We start from the raw sequence: 21,184 nt of genomic DNA, 5'->3' as shown, positions 1-21,184 counted from the left end.
TGACCAGGTAGTCTCGCAGTCAGGGGCGAAGCACGGAATGCCAGGCATTGTTGGCTTGAGACTTGTGATGAGGAAGAAGTCAAGCGGCCCAATAGCAAGGGGCTGTAATCATAGATGAGCTTCAACTCTTTAGTCAATGGACCAATGATTATAGCACCTGGAAATACATAAAATAGAAGAACAAAATCACGTAGATATATGTTCATTTGTTTTCCCCTGGTGCCTGTTATAGAGTATGGTGTCATCAGCAAATATACCCATCTCAGAAACAATTTTATCAGGGAGGTCATTTATGAATATTAGGAATAATAAACGTCCAAGGATCGACCCCTGAGGTATACCCACATTTATATCATATTGTTTAGATGCACGACTGTCAAAGACATCCTGGATTCTTCTCTTATTTAAGAAAGATCTAATTATCTTAAGTACTTGTCCGTAAGATCTGATTTTCCTGAAAAGACCATCGTGCCAAGATATATCTAGGAAAGTGTCCAGATTGCACTTTTGAAATTCACCAGCTGTGACAATCTAGCTTTAATAGGGTATATTCTAGGCATGGCCAAAAAATGGAAGAAAAAGCAATTTTTTTTTTAAAACAAATTAAAATCTATTAAAATCCATTATTCTTGAGCAACTTTTTTAATTAAGAAAGATAAAAGCTTGAGTTTTATCATATGAAAAGCAAAATAATATAAAACTTTTTCTACTATTTTTAATAGAATTTTAAATTAAAAAAAAAACACACACACACACACAATTCACTGCTCTTTTTGTTTCGATAGATAACATGTTTAAATATTTTTTTAAAAGGTTTTTGAATCAATTAATTTTTATTTTTTTTTTGTCTAAATAAGATTTAGGATAATTTGCTATAAGAATATGCAAAAATATTATAACATAAGTACCTGCATTTCAAATAATGTCATCTTTTATCTCATTCTATAGATTTTGTGTGGCAAAATTAAAAAATCCAAAATTTAATGATAGTTTGGAAGAAACTATGGTAGCCTTTACAATTATTAAATGAATTTCATTTAGTCTTGTAAGTTTTCATGTATTTTTCACATTTGTTTTGAATCAACTTTATAAGAGTTTTATTTTTTTTTCATAAGCGATACACACAAACACACACACACATATATATTTGTTGCATACATAAACCCCAAAGTTAAGCAATGATGAGGCTAGCCAGTACCAGATGAGTGACCATTTTGGAAATGCTAGGTGCCATATGTGTTGGTGACAACTCCTGTATCTAGTATCATACTTCATCGTCTTGACTATATCTTGCCATCAGGACCAAGTGTTTCTGGATGAGAGAGTGGTAGATGCAAGTCCTCCACACTTCAAACTAAGTTAAGCAAGTCAAGTCACAGCATCATCAGATAGTTGACAAACTAGTGATGTATCTATTTACTTGCCTCCCCAGGAAGGCAGAGTTAGACACAAGATCAGTTTTTAATGTGGGAAAAATCAGATTCCCCAAAATAGGCACTCTGGATAAGAACAAAATAAACATTGCCCCAGTCTAGAAATATTTCTCTTTCATTAAATGAGGAAAGGATAGGTTAAATGTAACATTGGAACAGAGTACACTCTGATCTTATCCTCAAAACTGTTTGTGGTTTTCATTAACAACGATGGATAATATACCCCCCCCCCTTCTTCATTTGTGGTCACTCCTACCCTTAAAATATTTTTTTAATGTAATCAAACAGACAAATACCTTTTTTTAATAATTGAATTAAAATTCCAAACACTATTCAATATTATGTTATTTTTGCTTTATACTTTTTCCTTCACACTAATTTCTATCGAGCTTTAAATTTTTCCTAGTAAATACTTGTAAATAAAAATAAACTAAAACTGCTTTTTTTCTGATATTTTTGTCTTACATCAACCATAAATTATTTTATTTTCATAAATTAAATGTATTATAAATTTCATGATTACAATCATTTTCCTTTTTCTAACCTGTGAAACATATACTTGTTCCATAAACCATATAAAATTGGTTTTCCCCAATATTTTTATCACATAATTTGTGAAAATAATTTTCATTAAAATTTGAATGTAATTTTGGAAAAAGGGTAAATAACTTTTTTAAATACAAACAAGTGTTTGTAGGCCTTACGCTTTACCATAGCTGAGGTAATATCACATAACGACAAATTGCTAAAAGAAATTATTGTATTTTTAGCAAAATGCACAATTATTTATTTATTTTTTTCTTCTCTTTATTGATGTTAATTCTTCAAAGTATTTCCTATTAAATCGTATGTTAGCAATATTTGGCTCACTAAAAAAGAATTATTAATTTATTTTTCAAAGATGTAAAGTAGCATTTTTGGTAAAAATAATGAAAATTTATAAATTTTTTTTTGTTAATCTGAAAGATAATAATTATTATCAACGTAACATATTCAATGAATTTCACACTTCAAAACACAAAAGATGAAAAATTAAACACATTCAAATTTGGATTTTTACCCTTAAAATCTGATATGTGCACAAGTGGTTTTTTTTTTTGTTGTTTGTTTTATCTACAATCCTCACCTTCCCCACAATACAATATATTTTGTTCCATTTCAGCTGATTATTTTAAGCATACTTTTAACCACAAATAAAGGTGGGGTTGTAGGTAAAAAAAAGTATAAATATTGATTTTAAAAAAAAGTACAGTTATAAAGTTCATTCTTCACTTAATAATCGGTGAAAAGTTTGTATTGATTGGATAATTACTTGATTTTTGGTAGATTTTTAAAGAGAGACTCTGTCAAAAAATACTTACTCCCTCCTTCTGTTTTGGCCGTGCCTAGCGTATTCCAATTACTGCTGTAGCTGCTCATTTGAACCTGAAATCATAAAAATTGGTTCATCTCATAAGATGTATAACAATAACATACTGAATTTTCAAGAGTCTACAATAATCTTTATATGCCGGTACAAAGAAGTCTGCAAACTTATTTAAGACACCTTGTATATATAGTTTTGTTTGAACAAGAAATAACATAATTCAAATCTAAATTTTTAAGAAAAGGTTGTAAGATGAGGAAACTGTTTTGAAAATTGTAAATAGTTACATAAATTTTAAATTGATTTTACATCTTATGACTGCTAGACGATCAACCAATTGAAATGCTTTATTTACGAAACTAATCTTTTTTTCAAATGTTTAAACTTTTATTTTTGCCATGTTTTTATGAGATTCTCTTTTTTATCTAGGAAATCTATTAATCAGAAATTGCTGGAACTGTATCAAGAAGAGCTTAAAAGACAGCCTGAAGATGAGGTAAGCATTTTTATCTCTCTTTATAGTTAAAGAGTATATCACACTGGATCACTGAAGTTAAGCAACATTGAGCCTGGTTAGTACTAAAATGAGTGACCATTTAGGAATACCAGGTGCTGTATGTGCTCTCTGCTTATTTTGGCATTGTTTCCAGTTATCCTGGACTTCTCCTTGCTACTGGAATCAAGCAGCGCTGACTCAGAAGAGGTGTGGTTGGAGGTTGCGCAGTTCTTGCTTCATAATTACACATACGGGCACTCTCACAGGGGGTATCCATTGTCTCTCAACATAGAGCAGAAGCAGTTATAGTCAGCTAACATACTTCCTAACTTTGGTGTGGCTGCTACCAAAAGTGGTGACAAAGCGAATCAGTTTCTTCACTTTTATTGTTCTTCAGTATTTCTATTGTGAAGTGATGTATTGAAATAAAATATAAGAAAAGGACATTGAAAAATATACTATAAAAATTAACAAAATTACATAGATATAAATAATACAATTAGTCTTTATTTACAGTCTTAATAAAAATAAAAATAGCTGATCTCGAGTGCGTGGTACAGTGGGGGAAGACGTGGCTGGTTACCTTTTAATGCATCTAAAACCAAACTCCTATCTTTACATCATCAACACTCTGATCCCCATCTGGCATCAATTGAAATGGATGACTCTCGTCTAGGAGAAGCCCCATGTTTTGACAAGCTTCTGGGCTTGACCTTCACTCCTGATCTGAAATGGAACATGTACATCAAGTCTGTTGCCAAGGTCGCTGGAAAGATGGTGGGATCCTTCTACCGCTCCAGAAGATATCTCACTACAGCCTATCCTGCCTTGACAGAGTACAAAATAGACTTTGTGGCTTAGTGGGGGATGCCCTTTTCTCTTCCCTGCAACCTCTCTCCCACAGAAAAAACGTTGCAAGCCTGGTTCCCCCTCGCCAATCTTTTATGAAAAACACCCGTCTAGCTGAATCCACTGTCAAAAACTTTCCCCGCTCTTTATCTGTCTCTAAATCAAAATGTAGATTCCATGAACAAAGCTTCTTTCTTAGAACTGCACGCCTGTGGAACTCTGTTCTGTCTGCCTGCTTCCCACCTGACTACAACCTGGATGTCTTCAAGTCCAACGTAAACAAATTCCTGATGAACCGCCCCCTTAAGTGGACACTTTATTAAATCTCCACACTAACATACTGTACTTACAATAACCCTTATCCCTGAGTGGCTTCCGGGCCTTGATAAGTGGTGACCACCTTGTAAAAAGAAAAAAAAAACTTCTCAGTCATCAAATATTAGATGATGGAGCTCTCTTCAAATCTAGAGCACTCACTTAAATTTGTTACCATTTTGAATAATCCCCAAGTAAATAGTTTTGCCAAATTAAACCAATTAAACAAAATGATGCAGAAATTTATTGAAAACAAATTCTGGAAGAAAAATTGATTTGTTATAAGTAAAATAATTTGAATGGTGCCAAACAGAGTAAGTGCTTTTTTTTTTTTTAAATTTTATTTTGTTTTGTTTTCGAAGGGTCTTCCTTTATCCAAAGATGATTCTGAGTTAATTTTGCAATAAACCCTCTCACATTTCATGCAGAAATTGCTTTATTTTTCCACTAGTTGTACCTAAGATGCAGTAAAGTCATTTTAAGTTTATAATTTTTATTTTGGGGGCAATGTTTTAAACTTATACAGAAAAAGAAATGAAATTTTAGTTGTATGTGATTGATATTCTTCATTTAAAAGTTAAAGTTATTCCTCTTATTCAATTTGATATTTTGGTGATTAGATAAAAATGTTTTTCATAATATACTTTGTTTGGGGTAAACTAAGTAATTTTACAAAATTATTGTAGCAAATTATATTATTAATCCTGCTGTTGTACTATGTCCCCCTCCTACACGCACTCAGCTAAGATGGCGGAAAAACATTGAGGAAGTAGATTGCGAATGGCAAAGGATGAGTGAATCCATTGAATTTCCTAAACAGAATGAGGGTGACTAACAGGAGGACTGAATATTATATATTTAAGAGAATGGTTGTCACATGGTGAGATTGGCTCAGGAAGTGAGTCGAGTTAGAGAGCTGAAGATGAGTTCGGAGGATTGTAAGGTAGTTAGCCTTAGCTGAGATTCTGTACTTGAAAAATGGAAATTTAACTTAGATACTGACACCAGCAATAAGGCTCCTAACAACACCCCCACACCCATGTTCAACTAGTCAAATATGCAAATGTATATATCTGTTTGTACTTTTATTATGCCTGTACTGTTACTTGTATTTAATATGAATTGTAAACCAGTATCTGTGTTCTCGGCAGTGGTCAAGACTAGAAGTGATATGACCAGATGAAGGCAAAGAACTGAAAATCACAGTACACTTATGTTTTAAGGGTTTACAGTCGTTGAAAGGCTGGTATTATCATTGATAATGCTTCCGTTCAGTTTCAAAAGACAATGGATACCCTCTGTAAGGGTAACTGCATATGTATTTATGAGGCAAAGGTTGCACAATCCCAACCACACCTCTCCTGAATAGGCATTGCTTGAGTTCAGTGGCAAAAGAGAAATCCTGGATGACTGGAAACAATGCTGAGATTAGCAGACAGCACATACAGCACCTGGAATTCCCAAATAGTCACCCATTTTAGTATTGACCTGGTTCAACGTTGCTTAACTTCAGTCATTTAATTGTGTGTGATTATGTCGTATGATTATATACTGCCAATAACATGAGCAGCAATAACAAATGGATCTTCGGTAATCAGAAACAGCACTTGATGCATGAAAAACAAATTGTGAATAAAAATAAATTTCTTTGTTCTTTTAACAAAACTTATTTTTATTTCTAATGAAATAATGGTCGCCCCTGTATCATATTTTATCTGATGTTATTTTCACTTTTTCTCTTTATATTTTGTTTCTTTCAGCCCCTTTGCTATGCAACTCACTTGCTTGCTAAACTTGTGAAAAGAGATCGCTTGAACTGTCTCGTGCTCAATCTATATCCAGCCAACGATGGTTACTCACTTATGTTAAAAGGACGAAATGGAATGGAATCAGAAACTATACGAATTCCTTATGAGGTAGTGTTTCTTCATGATTTCCAATCTCTTCATTAACATTGTTTGATGGTGTGTTAGTCACATCATCATATCGATTATGAATAGTTCTTGTTTTTCATTTAAAATTTTACTTATTGCATAATATGCTGCTGCAAGGAAGATGGGTTCCCTTTACTGTGCTAGAAAAATATTCACTCTTCTACAAAGTCACAATTTGCACATGTACGGAATATTGTTACCATATATCAACCACTAGTTTCTGTCAACAAAGCTTCAACCCATCCCAGTACTACAATATGGTGGTATCTCTATTCTTGTTTTACAAGTACGTTAATCAAATGTGTCTCAGGAACATAAATACCTATGGTTGACTCAACAAGCAGCAAAATACCATGCTTTCATTATGCAAGGTGCCTTTAATAAGTTTCCAGACTTTTTTTCGTATAGGCACTTTTATTGATAGTAAACACATTAAACTCTAGTTCCTTTCGAAGTAATCTTTTCCGGCTGCAATGCACTTGTACCGTTCCAACAACTTCTGGAAGGCCCCATGGAAGTCCTTTTATGTGAGCATGTCAATAACCCTTGTCACGCTATCTTTCTTCTCCTCAATTGTCACATAACGACAGCAAGGTTTTCGTTGAGCTTAGAGAATAACCAAAAGTCACAGGGAGCAAGGTCTGAACTATAAAGAGGGTGAGACAGTTGTCTTGATGCCAATGTCGATCATGACAATGTCTTCCTGATCTTCTCTGAACACCTTTGGGACAAACTTCACGCAAATCTTCTACATCTTCCTCGCAAATAATTGTGTGTACAGTCCCTACACTAACATCAAACTGTGCACTTATTGTCTATATAGACACACAATGGTTTTTATCCATGAAATTCTGTATTTGGCCAATCAACTCTGGTGTTCTGACTTCCTTACTCCTCCTACACCTCTCATCATCCCTCACAGACTCTCTGCTTTCCTTGAATCTCTTATGCCACTCAAAAAATGATGCTCAATTTATGCAAGTTGGTTCCAAAGCAGTCAGAAGCATACCATACATTTCTGTAGTATTTTTTCCAAGTTTAAAACACAATTTCATTGCATATCGTTCTTCTAAAGTGTCCTTAGATCCAGATTGCATTTTTTAAATTCACCAGCTGTGGCAATCAGGCTTTAGTAGAGTGTATTCCGATTACTGGTAGCTGTTCATTTGAATCTGAAATGATAAAAATTGGTCAGTCATCTCATAAGAGTTATAGCATTAACATACTTAATTTTCAAGAGTCTACAACAATTTTAAATGCCTGTACAAAAAAAGTCTGGAAACTTATTGACGGCATCTCATAGAAGTTTCCTGATATCAGAAAACCTTCTACTCTAATAGTTTCTTCTCTTGAACTGTTAGACTTTGAAATTCCTTCTTGTTTTCTGTTTCTCTGACTATACTAACATGCAGAAATTTAAATGTAATGTGAGCAGACATCTCGCTGATCAACTCCCTCTCAGCATGTCCCTGTAGGCATGGTCTCTAATTCATTGTAGTTCTTACATCTCACTGGTAATATGTCTTGTTTGGAATGAATAGGAGTAAAAAAAATATTTGTGAAAATGCAATCACTGCTTACATTCATGCAGAAAATTCAGGAAGTTTCTGCCAATTTTTATATCTACGCACATTTCCTTCAAGATTTTAAGCAAATCCTTTTAATCTGTGCCCATTCTGTTATTGGTTCCCCAACAAAGGAATGATTGAACCTAGTAATTCACTCCTGTTCATTTGTTCGCACTTTTTTCAATAACCACACCTTGGATTTTTTTTTTAAAAATTTCACAAACATTAATCATAGTGAAAGTAAATTTTAGCCTGAACGGATTTTCTGGGATTACTCTGGTTGCCCCCTTAGAGGGCATTATAGGGGGTAAAATTGTGCCAAAATCATGCATATATTTGTTTGCACTTTTCTCAATAAGAACACCTTGTATTTTTTAAAAATTTTGCACAAACATTAATCAAGGTGAAAGTAAATTTTTCTCTCATAGAGGAGAACCCACATGCTCGGCTTGTGTTATGCAGCAGTTGACACTGGCTCCTCAGGCTTAGACTTCCAATGCAATGGCTTTGATGTGATGATCGTATCATGATCAAATGGTTGTGGGACTGCAAACTCTAGGAAAAGATTCTTTAAACCATGCTTCATAAAAAACTTCAGATTATGGATGTCTGACACGCTTAGCGCTTCAGGTTATGTATAACATGCCATCTCTTGCATCACTTGCATGTTACATACTTGGATATCCCAAACACACTGGAGCATGGTAAACTAAGGAAAACTTGGCTTAAGTGTGTATGAAGTGATATAATTGTATGAAACCTCACTGATATTAATCCTGATGTTGGTCAACGTGGAGTCTGGAACAGTCGCAGCATTTTAAATACCAAGACCTAATGTTGGCATGAGTAGATCTTTGCTTTTAACTAACTTCTCATTTCAACGCTTAAAATAATCTATTTTTATTATTTATTATACCTTAAAATTATCTCTACCATATCAATAAATTAACACAACAATTCTAAATCAGTTATAAAAAAGACAGCATTCCTAGAAAAACGATAACTCTTTGAGTATAAGCACAAAATTACAAACGATCACATTCTCTTGGTTTTCAATAATGGTCAGCAAATTAGACTCAAGAAAGAATTCTATCTACAAGAAATTATTAATGTAAGTACTATTTTTGATGGAACTGAGGAAAATAAAAGCAAAAAGAACCTAACATTTATTATATATTATTTTATTGGAATCCTTTGAAATGAGTGATTTGTGTATTTATTTGTTAGTGGACTGTTATCCACCTGAAGAAAGCCAGAGGAATAGTTGGCCGAAACGTGGTGAAACAACAAAAACTATGAAGATGAGGATAACAGTCCACTAATAAATAAATACCCAACATTTATATTGAAAACAAAAAAATCAAATATAGCAGGTGTTTAGCATACGTTGGGAATTATGTTTTATATATGTAAAAGAACCTCTGTGGTGCTTGTCCAGAGTTCTCCCTACATGAAAAAAAGAAAAATATGTATGATGTATGTACCTATGACAAAATATTGTACACCAAAAATCATGTAAATTGATCAAGTAATCTTATTTTTAAATAAGAAAATAAAATATTGTGGCTAAATAAACAGTAACGATATTGCAACATCATTTTGAAAACAGACTGATGGAACAAGGTAAGTAACTCCATATCAAACTTACAAGATTTTAGAAAGCCATTGTCAACATGATGATGAATTGGAAAAACTCAAATTCACTTAAAAATGATTTTCTTTATAAAAATAGAACTACCTGTTCATTTTATGTGATTTTTGGTTTTCCATCATGGGTATGTATATATAGATCTTTCATTTATTTTTGCTATTTAATGGAAGGGGGTGAATTCTGGACACGCGCTTTCTCTTTATATGGAGATTGATTTTTTTTTTAATAGCATTCTATGGTGCAACTTTACTATAGTGAATCTTTGAAAAAAAAAATGCATTTCAGAGAAAAATATTATCACGTACTTAAATTTCATGTCGAAATTAGTATAAATTCTAAAAATTACGAAAAATTGTCCAGTAGAAAAATAATTATAAGTAAAAACAGAATTTTTCAGTGTAAATTAACTCTTTAAATGTTCAAAATCAGGAGAGATAACTGTTCTCAGGTTTACCATCTTATTATCAATAATACTGCATGCTTTTTCCGGAAAATTAGCTCTATCACATCTTCTATTGGACAATGTTTTGTAAATTTTGGAATTTATACTAATTTCGACACGACATGTAAGTACATAATAATGTTTTTCCCTGAAATGTGTTTGTTTGACAAACAATTGGGTTGGATGACACTTTATAGTAAAGTTGCACTCATTCTATTACTAATCTGATTCTCTTTGGGACCTATTTATTAGTTTTCTTTAGGCTGTACTGATCATATTTATTTACATGTATTTGGCTTGTGTATTCTGTTACTTGAAATAAGAAACGTCAACACTCATAGGATGCTGACCTTGTTGCATGTTGGCTATCAAAAGAACTCTTGCTGATCAGATCTTTCTTTTGAGCACCATGGTTTTCATATTTGGTGTCAATTCTTTCATGGTTTTGTTAATGTATGTACTGATTGCAAATAATCTTTATCCCATAAAATTTGAACAGGGTGTGTTGTACATGTTAGATGTTTACAATGAAGAATGTTCATCAGTATGTGTTTCAATCACCTGTCCAGACTTATGTTTGTGGGAACTTTTTCAGTCTACCTATAGAAAAGCGTTTCTTAAAGTGGGGTCCGCGGAACCCTCGTGCTCCATGAGTGAGGCTAAGGGGCTCTGGAAGCCCTTTCTTATAAAGAACCAAATGCTTTATATGAAAAAATTAAATGGCTGCAAACATTTAATTGTTGATCTTTTTACTGGAAAGAGATATGATACATAATTCCAGATGTAAAACATTTCAGGATGGTTCATGAAAAAGGAAATTAAAAAAATAAATTAACAAAAAATGCATTAATCAAAAACAAAAAAAATGGTTGTAAACCTTATCATTTGTTAGTGTTAAAATTTAAAATTAATCTTTTTCATATTTATTTTAGAACTCATCTTGTTAGTGCTCCATGAAAAATCTTTGCCCTGCTCAGGGGCGCTATGGTATCCTGAAGTTTGGGAAACCCTGATATAGAACTTGATCCCAAAGTTTTGACATTTATTTTCCAAACACTGTTTTTTTTTTTTTTGTTTTAGTTAAGGCTAAGTGAGTATTTTTTTTTATTTCAGGAAAGTGAATTACTAGAATATATTGATGCATCAGCAGTAAGTAATTTTTCCCCTCTTTTTTCTGATTTTCAAGACATTAGAATTTAACACTAATTGCACAATTTAAAAAACATTTGACATGCGCACATTGCGACACATTAAAAGATAAATTTTATTAATATTATATTTATTAAATTAATTTAAAATATGCAAAGTCCTCTCCATTAAACGTTTCTACTCAAATTACCAAGATACCATGTTTATCACAGTGTCACACATCTATGACATCATTCTAACATTTGTTTGGTAATAGTGCACACACTCAACAGAGCAAAGTGGTCATTTTTGTTATACTCAAGTAACACTCTAGAAAGAAAACCTCAGTTACATAACCACTGAAGTACTATCTTTTAGCAAACAAGTTCTCATTAGAGTATGGTCATGCTAAAGAAAATTATTGTGAATATGCAGATAATTTGAGATTTCTCCATGGAAATATGAATTCTGCTTCATTATACATGCAAGCAGGAAAACCTGGTGTTCCCTGGGATTGAATGAGGAACTTTGTCTTCCTACCTCCAACCTATAACACTATATTACATTTTTGATTCTTATTTTTTTTTTTTTTTATAATATTAAAAATTTGGAGTCATGTCCAAATATGTACTTGACATTGATTGAGTCATAAAGGTGAAATGACATTAATTGAAATAATTTTAGGTAAATTTGGATTATTTGGACTAATGTTCTCACAATGTTTCAGCCAATGTAACTTCCATTCTTCTTCAGGTGTTTCTTGCTGAACTCATGAATCTGCACAGAATTTCAAGCAGAAATTTTATTTTTTATCCCACAGTGGTAGCATGTTGTTGTTCCATCAGCCATGACCAGGTAGAAGTATTGAGGATTAAACCTTCAACCTCCAGAAGAGTGTCACTTACAACTGAATTTACCTAGTACTTTGTCCATTATGCCACGGATCCTTGTAGCTGAAACCTTGTGAAAATAATTCAAGATGAGAACAGTAGTCCTAATAATACAAATTATCAATCGTCATCTCAAAAATTCAGAAACATAATTTTAGTTAACATCCTTAAAATGCACCTATTGTTTTCCAGGAATTAATGAGTACTTATGTGCACTCCTAAAATTTCTATTCTTATTTTTTAATTTCTATAATTTTCAAGTTATAAATAAAACCAAATAATAAGTTATATAACATATTATTGTAGCTATGAAGTGCAACTGCAGACCCCATAATAATGTTATACCCCCCCCCCCCCCGATCAAAGCAAGTAAGTTTGATTATGTACTTTCAGAATGCACATGGTTATGGAGGTTTATAGCGAAAACCCTATGAGGAATATTTGAATAAATAAACAGACAGAAAGGAACTATAACTTTATCTCCCTATATAATGACTACAGAAATTCCCCTCTGGACCAAAGTATCGTAGGTTTGCAACAACAGATACCACATATAAATTCATTACATCTAGGCTAATAGCCACTATCTTATGTAGCTTTCAAACACCATTTTAGACATATTCAGTCGTGATAATAAAATGATACATTGCATCTTATGAGCACCACCATAACAATCGTGACATCTTTAGAGGAAGGGGTCCTGAACTTTTTCTCTAGATATTTAGTCCTACCACTGCTACCAGTTACCACTGGCATGAATTTTATGCATTCCACAAATGCTGTGATTACACCGACCGTAACTGGCTATTACATACATAGACCTAAAATTAATCTTCCTATTTTCCGATTCATAAATAATAAAGACCCCCTTACAAAAGTCTGTCCATTCTGATTGGCTGAGCTCTGAAAATTCTCATATGCCGGAATCCAATTCTTCCCTTTATAAACAAATGCTTACTAAAATTAAAGTATGGTGTCACTAAGAGACATCTTATTTCGGCTGACGTCAAGTTCATTTATTGCTTAGGTCATTACAGTCGTTTGTGTGTGTATGCAGTAGTTGCTTTGTGGTTGTCGAACTGCTGTTCCTTATTATTCTATGTGTAAAGAGGTTACTCTTGCCCCCACCCCTCTATCTCTCTCACTGCATGTATTTCTATTTGCTAATGGTTCTTATAGTTTGTACATGTGTGTGTTCGATTCAGCATGTGTCTAAAAAAGAACTTTTCTTAAAATGCAAAAAAAATTATAAGTGTAAATAAATAATACAAAATGCAACTTTTCTTGAGAGAAAAAAAAAAAATATATATTCTGTAAATTTATAGTAGATTTTTATTTTTTATTTATTGTATTTCTATCTTTTTTTCGGTTAGTTTGTTCTGAAATTTGTCAGCATCTGTTATTTTGCGCAACTGTAACTGCCAGTCAAACCCAAACCATAATTGATGTAAAATCCCGATGATCCAGATCAAATTCTTAAAGAGTACCAAAGAAATATATGCGGGGTATTTATTATATAAGTCGACCAATAAAAAGGGTGCTTCTTCGTATTGTAGCAAAATCAGACAGTCAAAAAGTTGATTTTTAATTAAATACACGATGATAACTACTTACATTTTTGTCAATTTCAACAATAAGCAATGTTATCAACCTAATTATCATGTCACAATTAAGTCTTCCAAGATTCAATGAAAAAATGACTTCAGCTATGTTTGTTTTGTCATGTAACATGTTCCGTAAACACAAGAGAAATAGCTAAAATTTCTAATTTCTTCGCAAACTAGTATCTTTAATAATTAATTTATTCTTTATCGATTTTCATGAAATTTGGATATTTTCATTACTGCAACATAATTCATTTTCCAGTGCATGCTCACATACATGTCCATAGTCAAATTAAACCCTCATGTTTCCCTCTCTGTCAAACTAAGGAAGAACAGGCAGTGAATGTGCTTTGAATGACTTGATATGTATTCAGAAGTATTGAGAAAATAAACATAAGAAACATACATTTTGTCTTTTGTTTTTAGTTTGTTTTCTATTTAAACAAACTGATGTAATTACAGAGCATATAACAAATAAATGACAAGTCTATATTCCAAATTTAAAGAGGTTGACCATCTTACAATTCTCTTAAGTATGTTGACATGCACAATTCCTGACAGCACCTGTTTCATAGTGATTTCATTGATGTAATAATTAAATGAATAATTTTGTGCTACGAAACAGGTGCTGTCAAGAATTATACATGTCAGCGTCCTTAAAAAAATAAATTGTAAGATGGTAAACATTGTAAAATTTGGAATATAGATTTTTGTCATTTATTTGTTATATGTATATATATCTCCTATTTTATCCATAATGTTTATCACATATTTTCATGTGTTTCATTTTGAAATAATCTCTTATTGTATAATTTATTTTCATAGCTGCCTCCAATATTGGTTGACATTTTAGAAAAAGCACAAGTAAGTATTAATGAAGCTGATCTCTTTTTTTGACTTAGTTTGCAAATTAACAATGTCATTATTACATACTGCTGTTAAATGACTTGTCTTTGGGGTAGGTGCCTATAGACACTGCAATAATTAAATATTTTTAGTTTTTATGTTTCTGAAAACTTTAAATATCTTCATTTCCTTTTATCAACATGTTTTTCTTATTAAATCTTTTTTACATTCCAAGGAAAAAATGATTTTCTATTTTTTTTATCTGATGAGTTGTTTACTATTCAACAATGCAATTAAAAATTAGTATGAACCTGATTTTGTACAGCATACAGTATTTGTGTCAGGGAAGAAGAATAAAGAAAAAAAAAATGGCTGCTGAGTTTACTTATAGGCTGGCGATTTCATGAGATAATGAGACTTTAGTGCATTTAATGTGCATATGAAAGGCAGGTGGTTTCAATAAAAAACCTGTTGATCAGAGTAGGGCATTCATTTTGGCAGAAGTGAGTTTTGTCAGATATCTATTGATTTTGAGGCCGGGAATTGTGAGGAGGAAAAGAATCAGTTATTGAATTTTGATACCGAGAATTGTGAAGAAGAAGAATAGTTAACATAGATTGTTGGGAGACTGCAGAATATCTTACAGCAAATGAAACAAGTTTGATGTAATAATTAAATGTAAGATGTACTTCATATGAATAAAATATAAGTCATAATTGAATACATCTTCTGGCTTTTGAATGTTGACTAAAGATATATATAACTGTGTTTGTTAAAGTTATACATGAGTAATTTTTCCTTGCAGTTATATATATATATATGTATATTTGTGTGTGTATATGTGTATTGGGGTGGAGAGGGCTCCCGTAAGCCGTGGTGAAGGCAACCTTTCTAGGAGAAGCAAATCTCTGATTTAAAAAACCATAAAGCGGAAGACCAATACCCGCATTAAGCTGGTCTGCAGTTTAATTTGTTGCTGGCTATCTTGCTCTTGCTTGTTACTGGATCTCAACATTTTGAACCGAGAGAGAGACTTAGCTGTCGTACAAAGCTAAGACTCTGTAACATCATCTTTGTATAGATACTCCCTCAGGCATTTGGGCTCATGAATTTTAAATGTCTGAGGAAGTGGCACTCGTCTGACAAGACGTTGCAATCATCATATATATATATATATATATATATATATACTGTGGAACCTCTAGATACTAAATTAATTGATTCCGCCTTGGCTTTCATATCTTGAAATTTTCCTATCCTATAAGGCGTTTCACGCATAAATTGTATAATCTGTTCCAATTCCTATGAATGAACTCATTAAATTTTATAATACCTTCACTGGCTATTTATTTTCTACTTTTCTTTGACATACAAGTGTAAAATTCTATTTAATAAAAAAATCTAAAAGATATGACAATCTTTTTTTAATTGTTATTTTAATTGTTATTTGTAAGGTTATGACCTCAATCAAATCCACAGGCACAGAAAGAAAAGGATTCAAAGTGAAATGGATTATTTAATTTATTACAGCTAATTTGCGATTTCTAAGAAAAATAATAACTCCCTCATGCTTTACAAAAATTTCAGAGGTTGTACAATCTTTCTTCAGTCTATAATCTTCAAATGTGGTAAAAATTCATTAATTTTTCAATTTTTAAAATAATTTTAATTTAGGGTGGGGAGGTGGGTAAGTAGAAAAAATAAATTCAACTGTAAGAAGAAAATGCTTTGTAGATAAAAATCAACACAAATATTTTCAGAAAATTGCTAAAAAAAATTTTAATCGAATAAAACTGATTTTTAAAAAGTTTTCAAAGAATTAAGTGTTTGAAAAATAGTCTTTCTGTCACTTGTATCATTCGTATCCTGAAAATTTTTTATGCAGGGACAAAAATTTTTATATCACGCTTTGTAAGCTGAGTATTTTCTATGTAGAAGTTTTACTGTATATATATATATATATATTTATATATATATATAAATATATATATAAATATATATATATATATATATTTATATATATATTTATATATATATATAAATGGACTTTCCCATCAATTCTGATGTATGAGCTTCCGCCATAACAACTAAGTCAGAAAAGAATACACACCATCTTTTTTTTTTTTTTTTTATTACATTTTCGTCCCAAACAAGGCACATTTCCACTTTGTTGTATGGGCTACTATCAGGGACATAGGCATCAGGAGTACTGTGTAGGGAGTTGGGCAGCAAGATGTCGGTTCATATTGCACTTGAACTTCTGCATGTCAGTACAGTTGGGGAAGCAGGGACCCGGAAGGGAATTCCAAAGTCTAGCTGTCCTGGGAAGAAACTACTGGAGTAGAAGGCTTTCTTACATCTAGGGATCTCTACTGTGAAGGGGTGGGATTTAGCTGCTTGTCGGGTTTTTCGGGGGTATTTATGTCGAGGGGGCACAAGTGCTTGCAGTTCATCAGAGCATTCACCGTTAAAGTACTTGTAGAACAGGCAGAGGGATGCAACATTTCATCGATGGGACAGAGGCTGAAGCTTAGATGACAGTTCAGGACCTATCAGATTGGCGACTCTCTTTTGAACCTTGTCTAGGAGCGAGAGACTAGTGGCAGATGCACCAGCCCAAATATGACAACAATACTCCATACATGGGCGAATGGTGGCCTTATAGAGGTATAGGATACTTTCGGGTATTAGTAGCTTTCTAGCACGGTAGAGAGAACCTACCTTCTTTGCAGCGGTCCTGGCGATACTCTCAATGTAATTGTTCCAACTCATGTTTCCTGAGAGCGTTAGGCCGAGGACTTTCTCTCAATGGCTTTTTTGCATATCCCCTCCCCCAACTGCTGAGAGTCTCTATTATTTGAATTTTATTAAATTGCATTTAACTGAACTTTTTAACACAATAAAAACTGGACATTTAATAATATAGTGTCTCACAGTTCGATCAACAGTTTAATGTTTCACATGTTTAAATATTTAACGGCCGATATTCATTTAGTGAAGATGTCAAATAAATAAGTAAATAAAATAAAGATATAAATAACTAAATAAATAAATGAATAAAATAAAAAATATGAATAACTAAATCAATAAAATATAAAAAGAAAATATATATATTTTCAGAATGTGAGAGATTATATAATTATTTCCACAGTCAAACAACGTTGCAGCTCACAAGAGCCATGGCAACCAACAAACCGGAAGTCCAAGACTTGGGTTTTTCTCTCATTTGGGCTCATCAATTGGACATATCTGAACTCTGGCTTTGAAACCCGAGCCTTTTGCATGCAAGCCAAGTACTCTGCCACATGAGCAAATGTGCTACACACAAGAAAATCTATTAACTAACACAGATCAAGCAAACCACGGCGAAATCCGACTATGGTATGAACCTACTTCGTCTCGAACAAAGGATGTGGTCATCCGATTAAGCTATAACCCAAGCCAATGTCTCACTAGAGGAATTTTATACTCGCTAGGATGATGCCATCCAACATGCTAATCTAGTAAGCAATTAGTAACAGAATTTTCAGAATTCATTCTGAAAATTCTATTACTAATCGTTCGCTAGGTTAACATGTTAACTTCCATCTGGTGAGGTTAGTCATTGAGGTAATCACGTAATAAGTTGAGCGAATTCTGAAGCTCAACCTCAATGGCACCATATGGCAAATGTCATTCCACATAATAGATTTTTGCATAGCTTCTTCCTAGTTCATCCATTTTCCTTGCTGTAACTGTCGGACCCTTTCTCTGAGCCTTTTGCTTACCTTCTTGTCCCTTATTTCCTGAATGACCAGATCTTTGTAACCTTTGGTTGAATCTGTAGATCCTCTTTGGATGCTGGTCATTTCCAGCTCAGATCTTCCTGTTTAAGTTTGATGACTTCTTTGAAAGTTAAATTTTCTTTTGCCTCATTTATAGCACCTCGGACTTTCCACTTCCTCTCCTGTTTTAAGAGAGGATTGTACTGTTTTTTAGTGTCTTTGGAATTTCCTAGTATCATTTGGAACCTGACTTTTCCAGCTTTGAATTCTTCTGCAATAGACTTAATATGGTGATTTTAGTTTGGCTTGTTTGTTATATTAGGCTATGTTTGATAATCCTGGAGGCAAACCCAGCCATTTTCTTGTATATCTACTGATTTGGGCTATTATTGTACTGATTGTGCTCATAATTACTTCATATATGAGAAGAGACCATAACAGAATTGAGATGAGCATGTATATTTTATATATAATAATGTATGTTATTATATAGTTAAGCAATTAAAAACTTATTTTGTAGGTGAATGTTTTCCACAGTGGTTGTGTCATTGTGGAAGTAAGAGATTACAGACGCTCTGACAATGGAATTTATGACAGTGAATATATCTTATTAAAACCCACCATGCAAGTAAGTTGTCCTTCTATTTCCATTCATTTTTTTATTGCATTATTTTTATTTTATAAAACTTTTATTTAAATTTTTTTTGTCTTCTGGTGACTGAACCATATGCAAAGGTGAGTCAAATATGTGGATATGTGCTAATTTGTGGCTTGTATGACACAGAAGCGAAGCCATTTTAAAACTGCATAAAGCAATGTAGTCTAATTTGAGAGTGCTACCAGATCAGGCTGTTTGAAAATATTTGCTTCCTGACCTAAAATCCACTAAACATTGATGTTGTGGCTTTTTTCCTTTGCAAAAATCAATCATTTTATGCAAACTCAAAAACAAAAGCAACAATTTTTCTCTAAACAACCGAACCAAACCAAACCAAATGCCAAGAATAAATATTTGAAGATATAAAGAACTTGAAGTATAGAAACTTTGTTTTAAAATTATTAGATTCGGCATTAAATAACCCAAAAAAGGGTTAATTTTCTGTAAAACAAAACAACCAAACCAAACTCCATATATAAATATATGAAGATATAAAGAAGTTGAAGTATAAAAAACTTTTTCCAAAATAACCCCCCAAAAAATGGTTGATATGCCATAAAACAATACAGCCAAACTAAACCAGTCTAATTTGAGAATGTAAACTGAGTAGAAATGGAGCTACAGTGCCATGAAAATAACCAAAAAAAGATGCAGATGATCAATCATCAGAATTACAGTGGAGCAAGCAGATTCTATTTGAGTCTGACTGTTAAATATTGGACTCCCGGAAAGTGCTGGATGACCCAATTAAAGTAAGAGATGGTAAAAGAGAGAGGCGGGGGTTAAAAGTGTTGTTATTAAAATGGAATAATTTTGATAGCAAAAGGAATGTATTGAAATGGATGTTTTGATAGCGGAAGAATGTGTAGAAGAGAAAACTAATTAAAAACAAAATAGAATGGTTTAAATTTAGACTAGAAAAATAAAATAGTTGGAGATTTAGTTTAGAATCATAAAACATAGTTTAACAAAACAATGAGAGCTGATCTTATGTGACATGAGTTAATGAACAAAGAAAGGATTAATCATATATTCACGACACAGACCAGACAGTTAGTTGGAGAGTTAGTGAAAGTTGAGACTGACGAGAGTTTACTCTCCTGAGGTTCACAGACATGTCTGAGTGGGCTAACTAATAGAAGATGTAAGACTAGAGAAATGCATACACCTTGAGGAAAGTAAAGTAAATGTTAGATATGAAAATATAACTTGGTCATCATGAGTTTCTTTGGAGGAAAGTGCCTTCAATTTAAGGACAGTATGTTAAATCCAGAATGTATGTATCCTTTTGTATGTAAACATTATGTTATTTGAGAAGGTATGTGTCCTTTTGTCTGGTATGCTGCAGACAAAGATTTTATTCATCTTTTGTTAAAAGAACTGTCCTTCATTGTTATGTATTTATCTCATTTACAAACTGTGTATTTTAATATGTGCAAACACCCATGCCAGCAAGCACACAGAAATGAGCAGATGCTCAACTTATATATATACATCATTATAATACACACCCTGCTATGTAACATGTTAGTTTTGTTATCTTTCGGTTGACACATTTTTTATTTGATCTTCTCTGTAAGGATCGCGTTTGAAGTTTTTCTCCACTTCTCAAACTTTGAATAGTGGTTGCAAAACAATAGGACCTTCTTTTCTGCAACTGACCATGGTTGGGCTTTTAACCCTCTCATGTTGTGGTTTTTTGTTGCTAGAATTGGTGGTAATGGCGGCCTTTTTCCATCAAGGTCTGATAGCTGACTCTGGTTAGCTCTGTCATAACCATTGTGTCACTTCCAGAGGAGAGAACGTTTACACTATTATTTACCTCTTCCCACCTGGTGTATAAATGGGTTGAGGGGCCCTTTTTATTCTGGGTGCCAACCTGCCAGTATGTAGGTTTATTTTTACTCATTTTTTATTAGTTCCTCATTGTCCACAGCTTCTTATTTGGTATTAGAAGCTGCCCTCTATAAATGGAGGAGGTGTCTCTGTTTGCAACCTGAGGAACGTGCTGCATGGTTTGAGGAGATAACGCATAATGTTTTTGAATATTTGGTCAGGGTTTATTTACAATGAGAAGTATCCTCATGCCAGCACCTCTGACAAACCTCTGTGCAGAGAGACCTTAGAGATATGAGAATAGTATCTAGTAGGTATTCAACTTCTATACACTCTCATATGCATCACAGTCACTAGACAATACGGTCTACTATGAACACTTATGTACACATGTACATCTCAGA

The 21,184-nt window shown here is 32.9% G+C and overlaps 1 protein-coding gene across 2 annotated transcripts in view; it reads left to right on the top strand.

Moving 5' to 3' along the window:
* LOC145303396 (uncharacterized) overlaps positions 1–21,184 on the top strand; it is a 114,883-nt gene that overhangs the window by 25,450 nt on the left and 68,249 nt on the right. For both annotated transcript variants that reach the window (XM_080144705.1, XM_080144704.1), the window contains exons 3-7: positions 3,229–3,295; positions 6,220–6,375; positions 11,168–11,203; positions 14,502–14,540; positions 18,807–18,914. In XM_080144705.1, coding sequence (XP_080000831.1) covers positions 3,229–3,295; positions 6,220–6,375; positions 11,168–11,203; positions 14,502–14,540; positions 18,807–18,914 — 406 coding nt within the window. The remainder of the gene's footprint in view (positions 1–3,228; positions 3,296–6,219; positions 6,376–11,167; positions 11,204–14,501; positions 14,541–18,806; positions 18,915–21,184) is intronic.

This window comes from Euprymna scolopes, chromosome 19 (genome assembly GCF_053919585.1).
Source record: "Euprymna scolopes isolate OS-2025 chromosome 19, ASM5391958v1, whole genome shotgun sequence".
Lineage (NCBI taxonomy): Eukaryota > Metazoa > Mollusca > Cephalopoda > Sepiida > Sepiolidae > Euprymna > Euprymna scolopes.
This window is presented reverse-complemented; position numbering and strand designations above follow the sequence as displayed.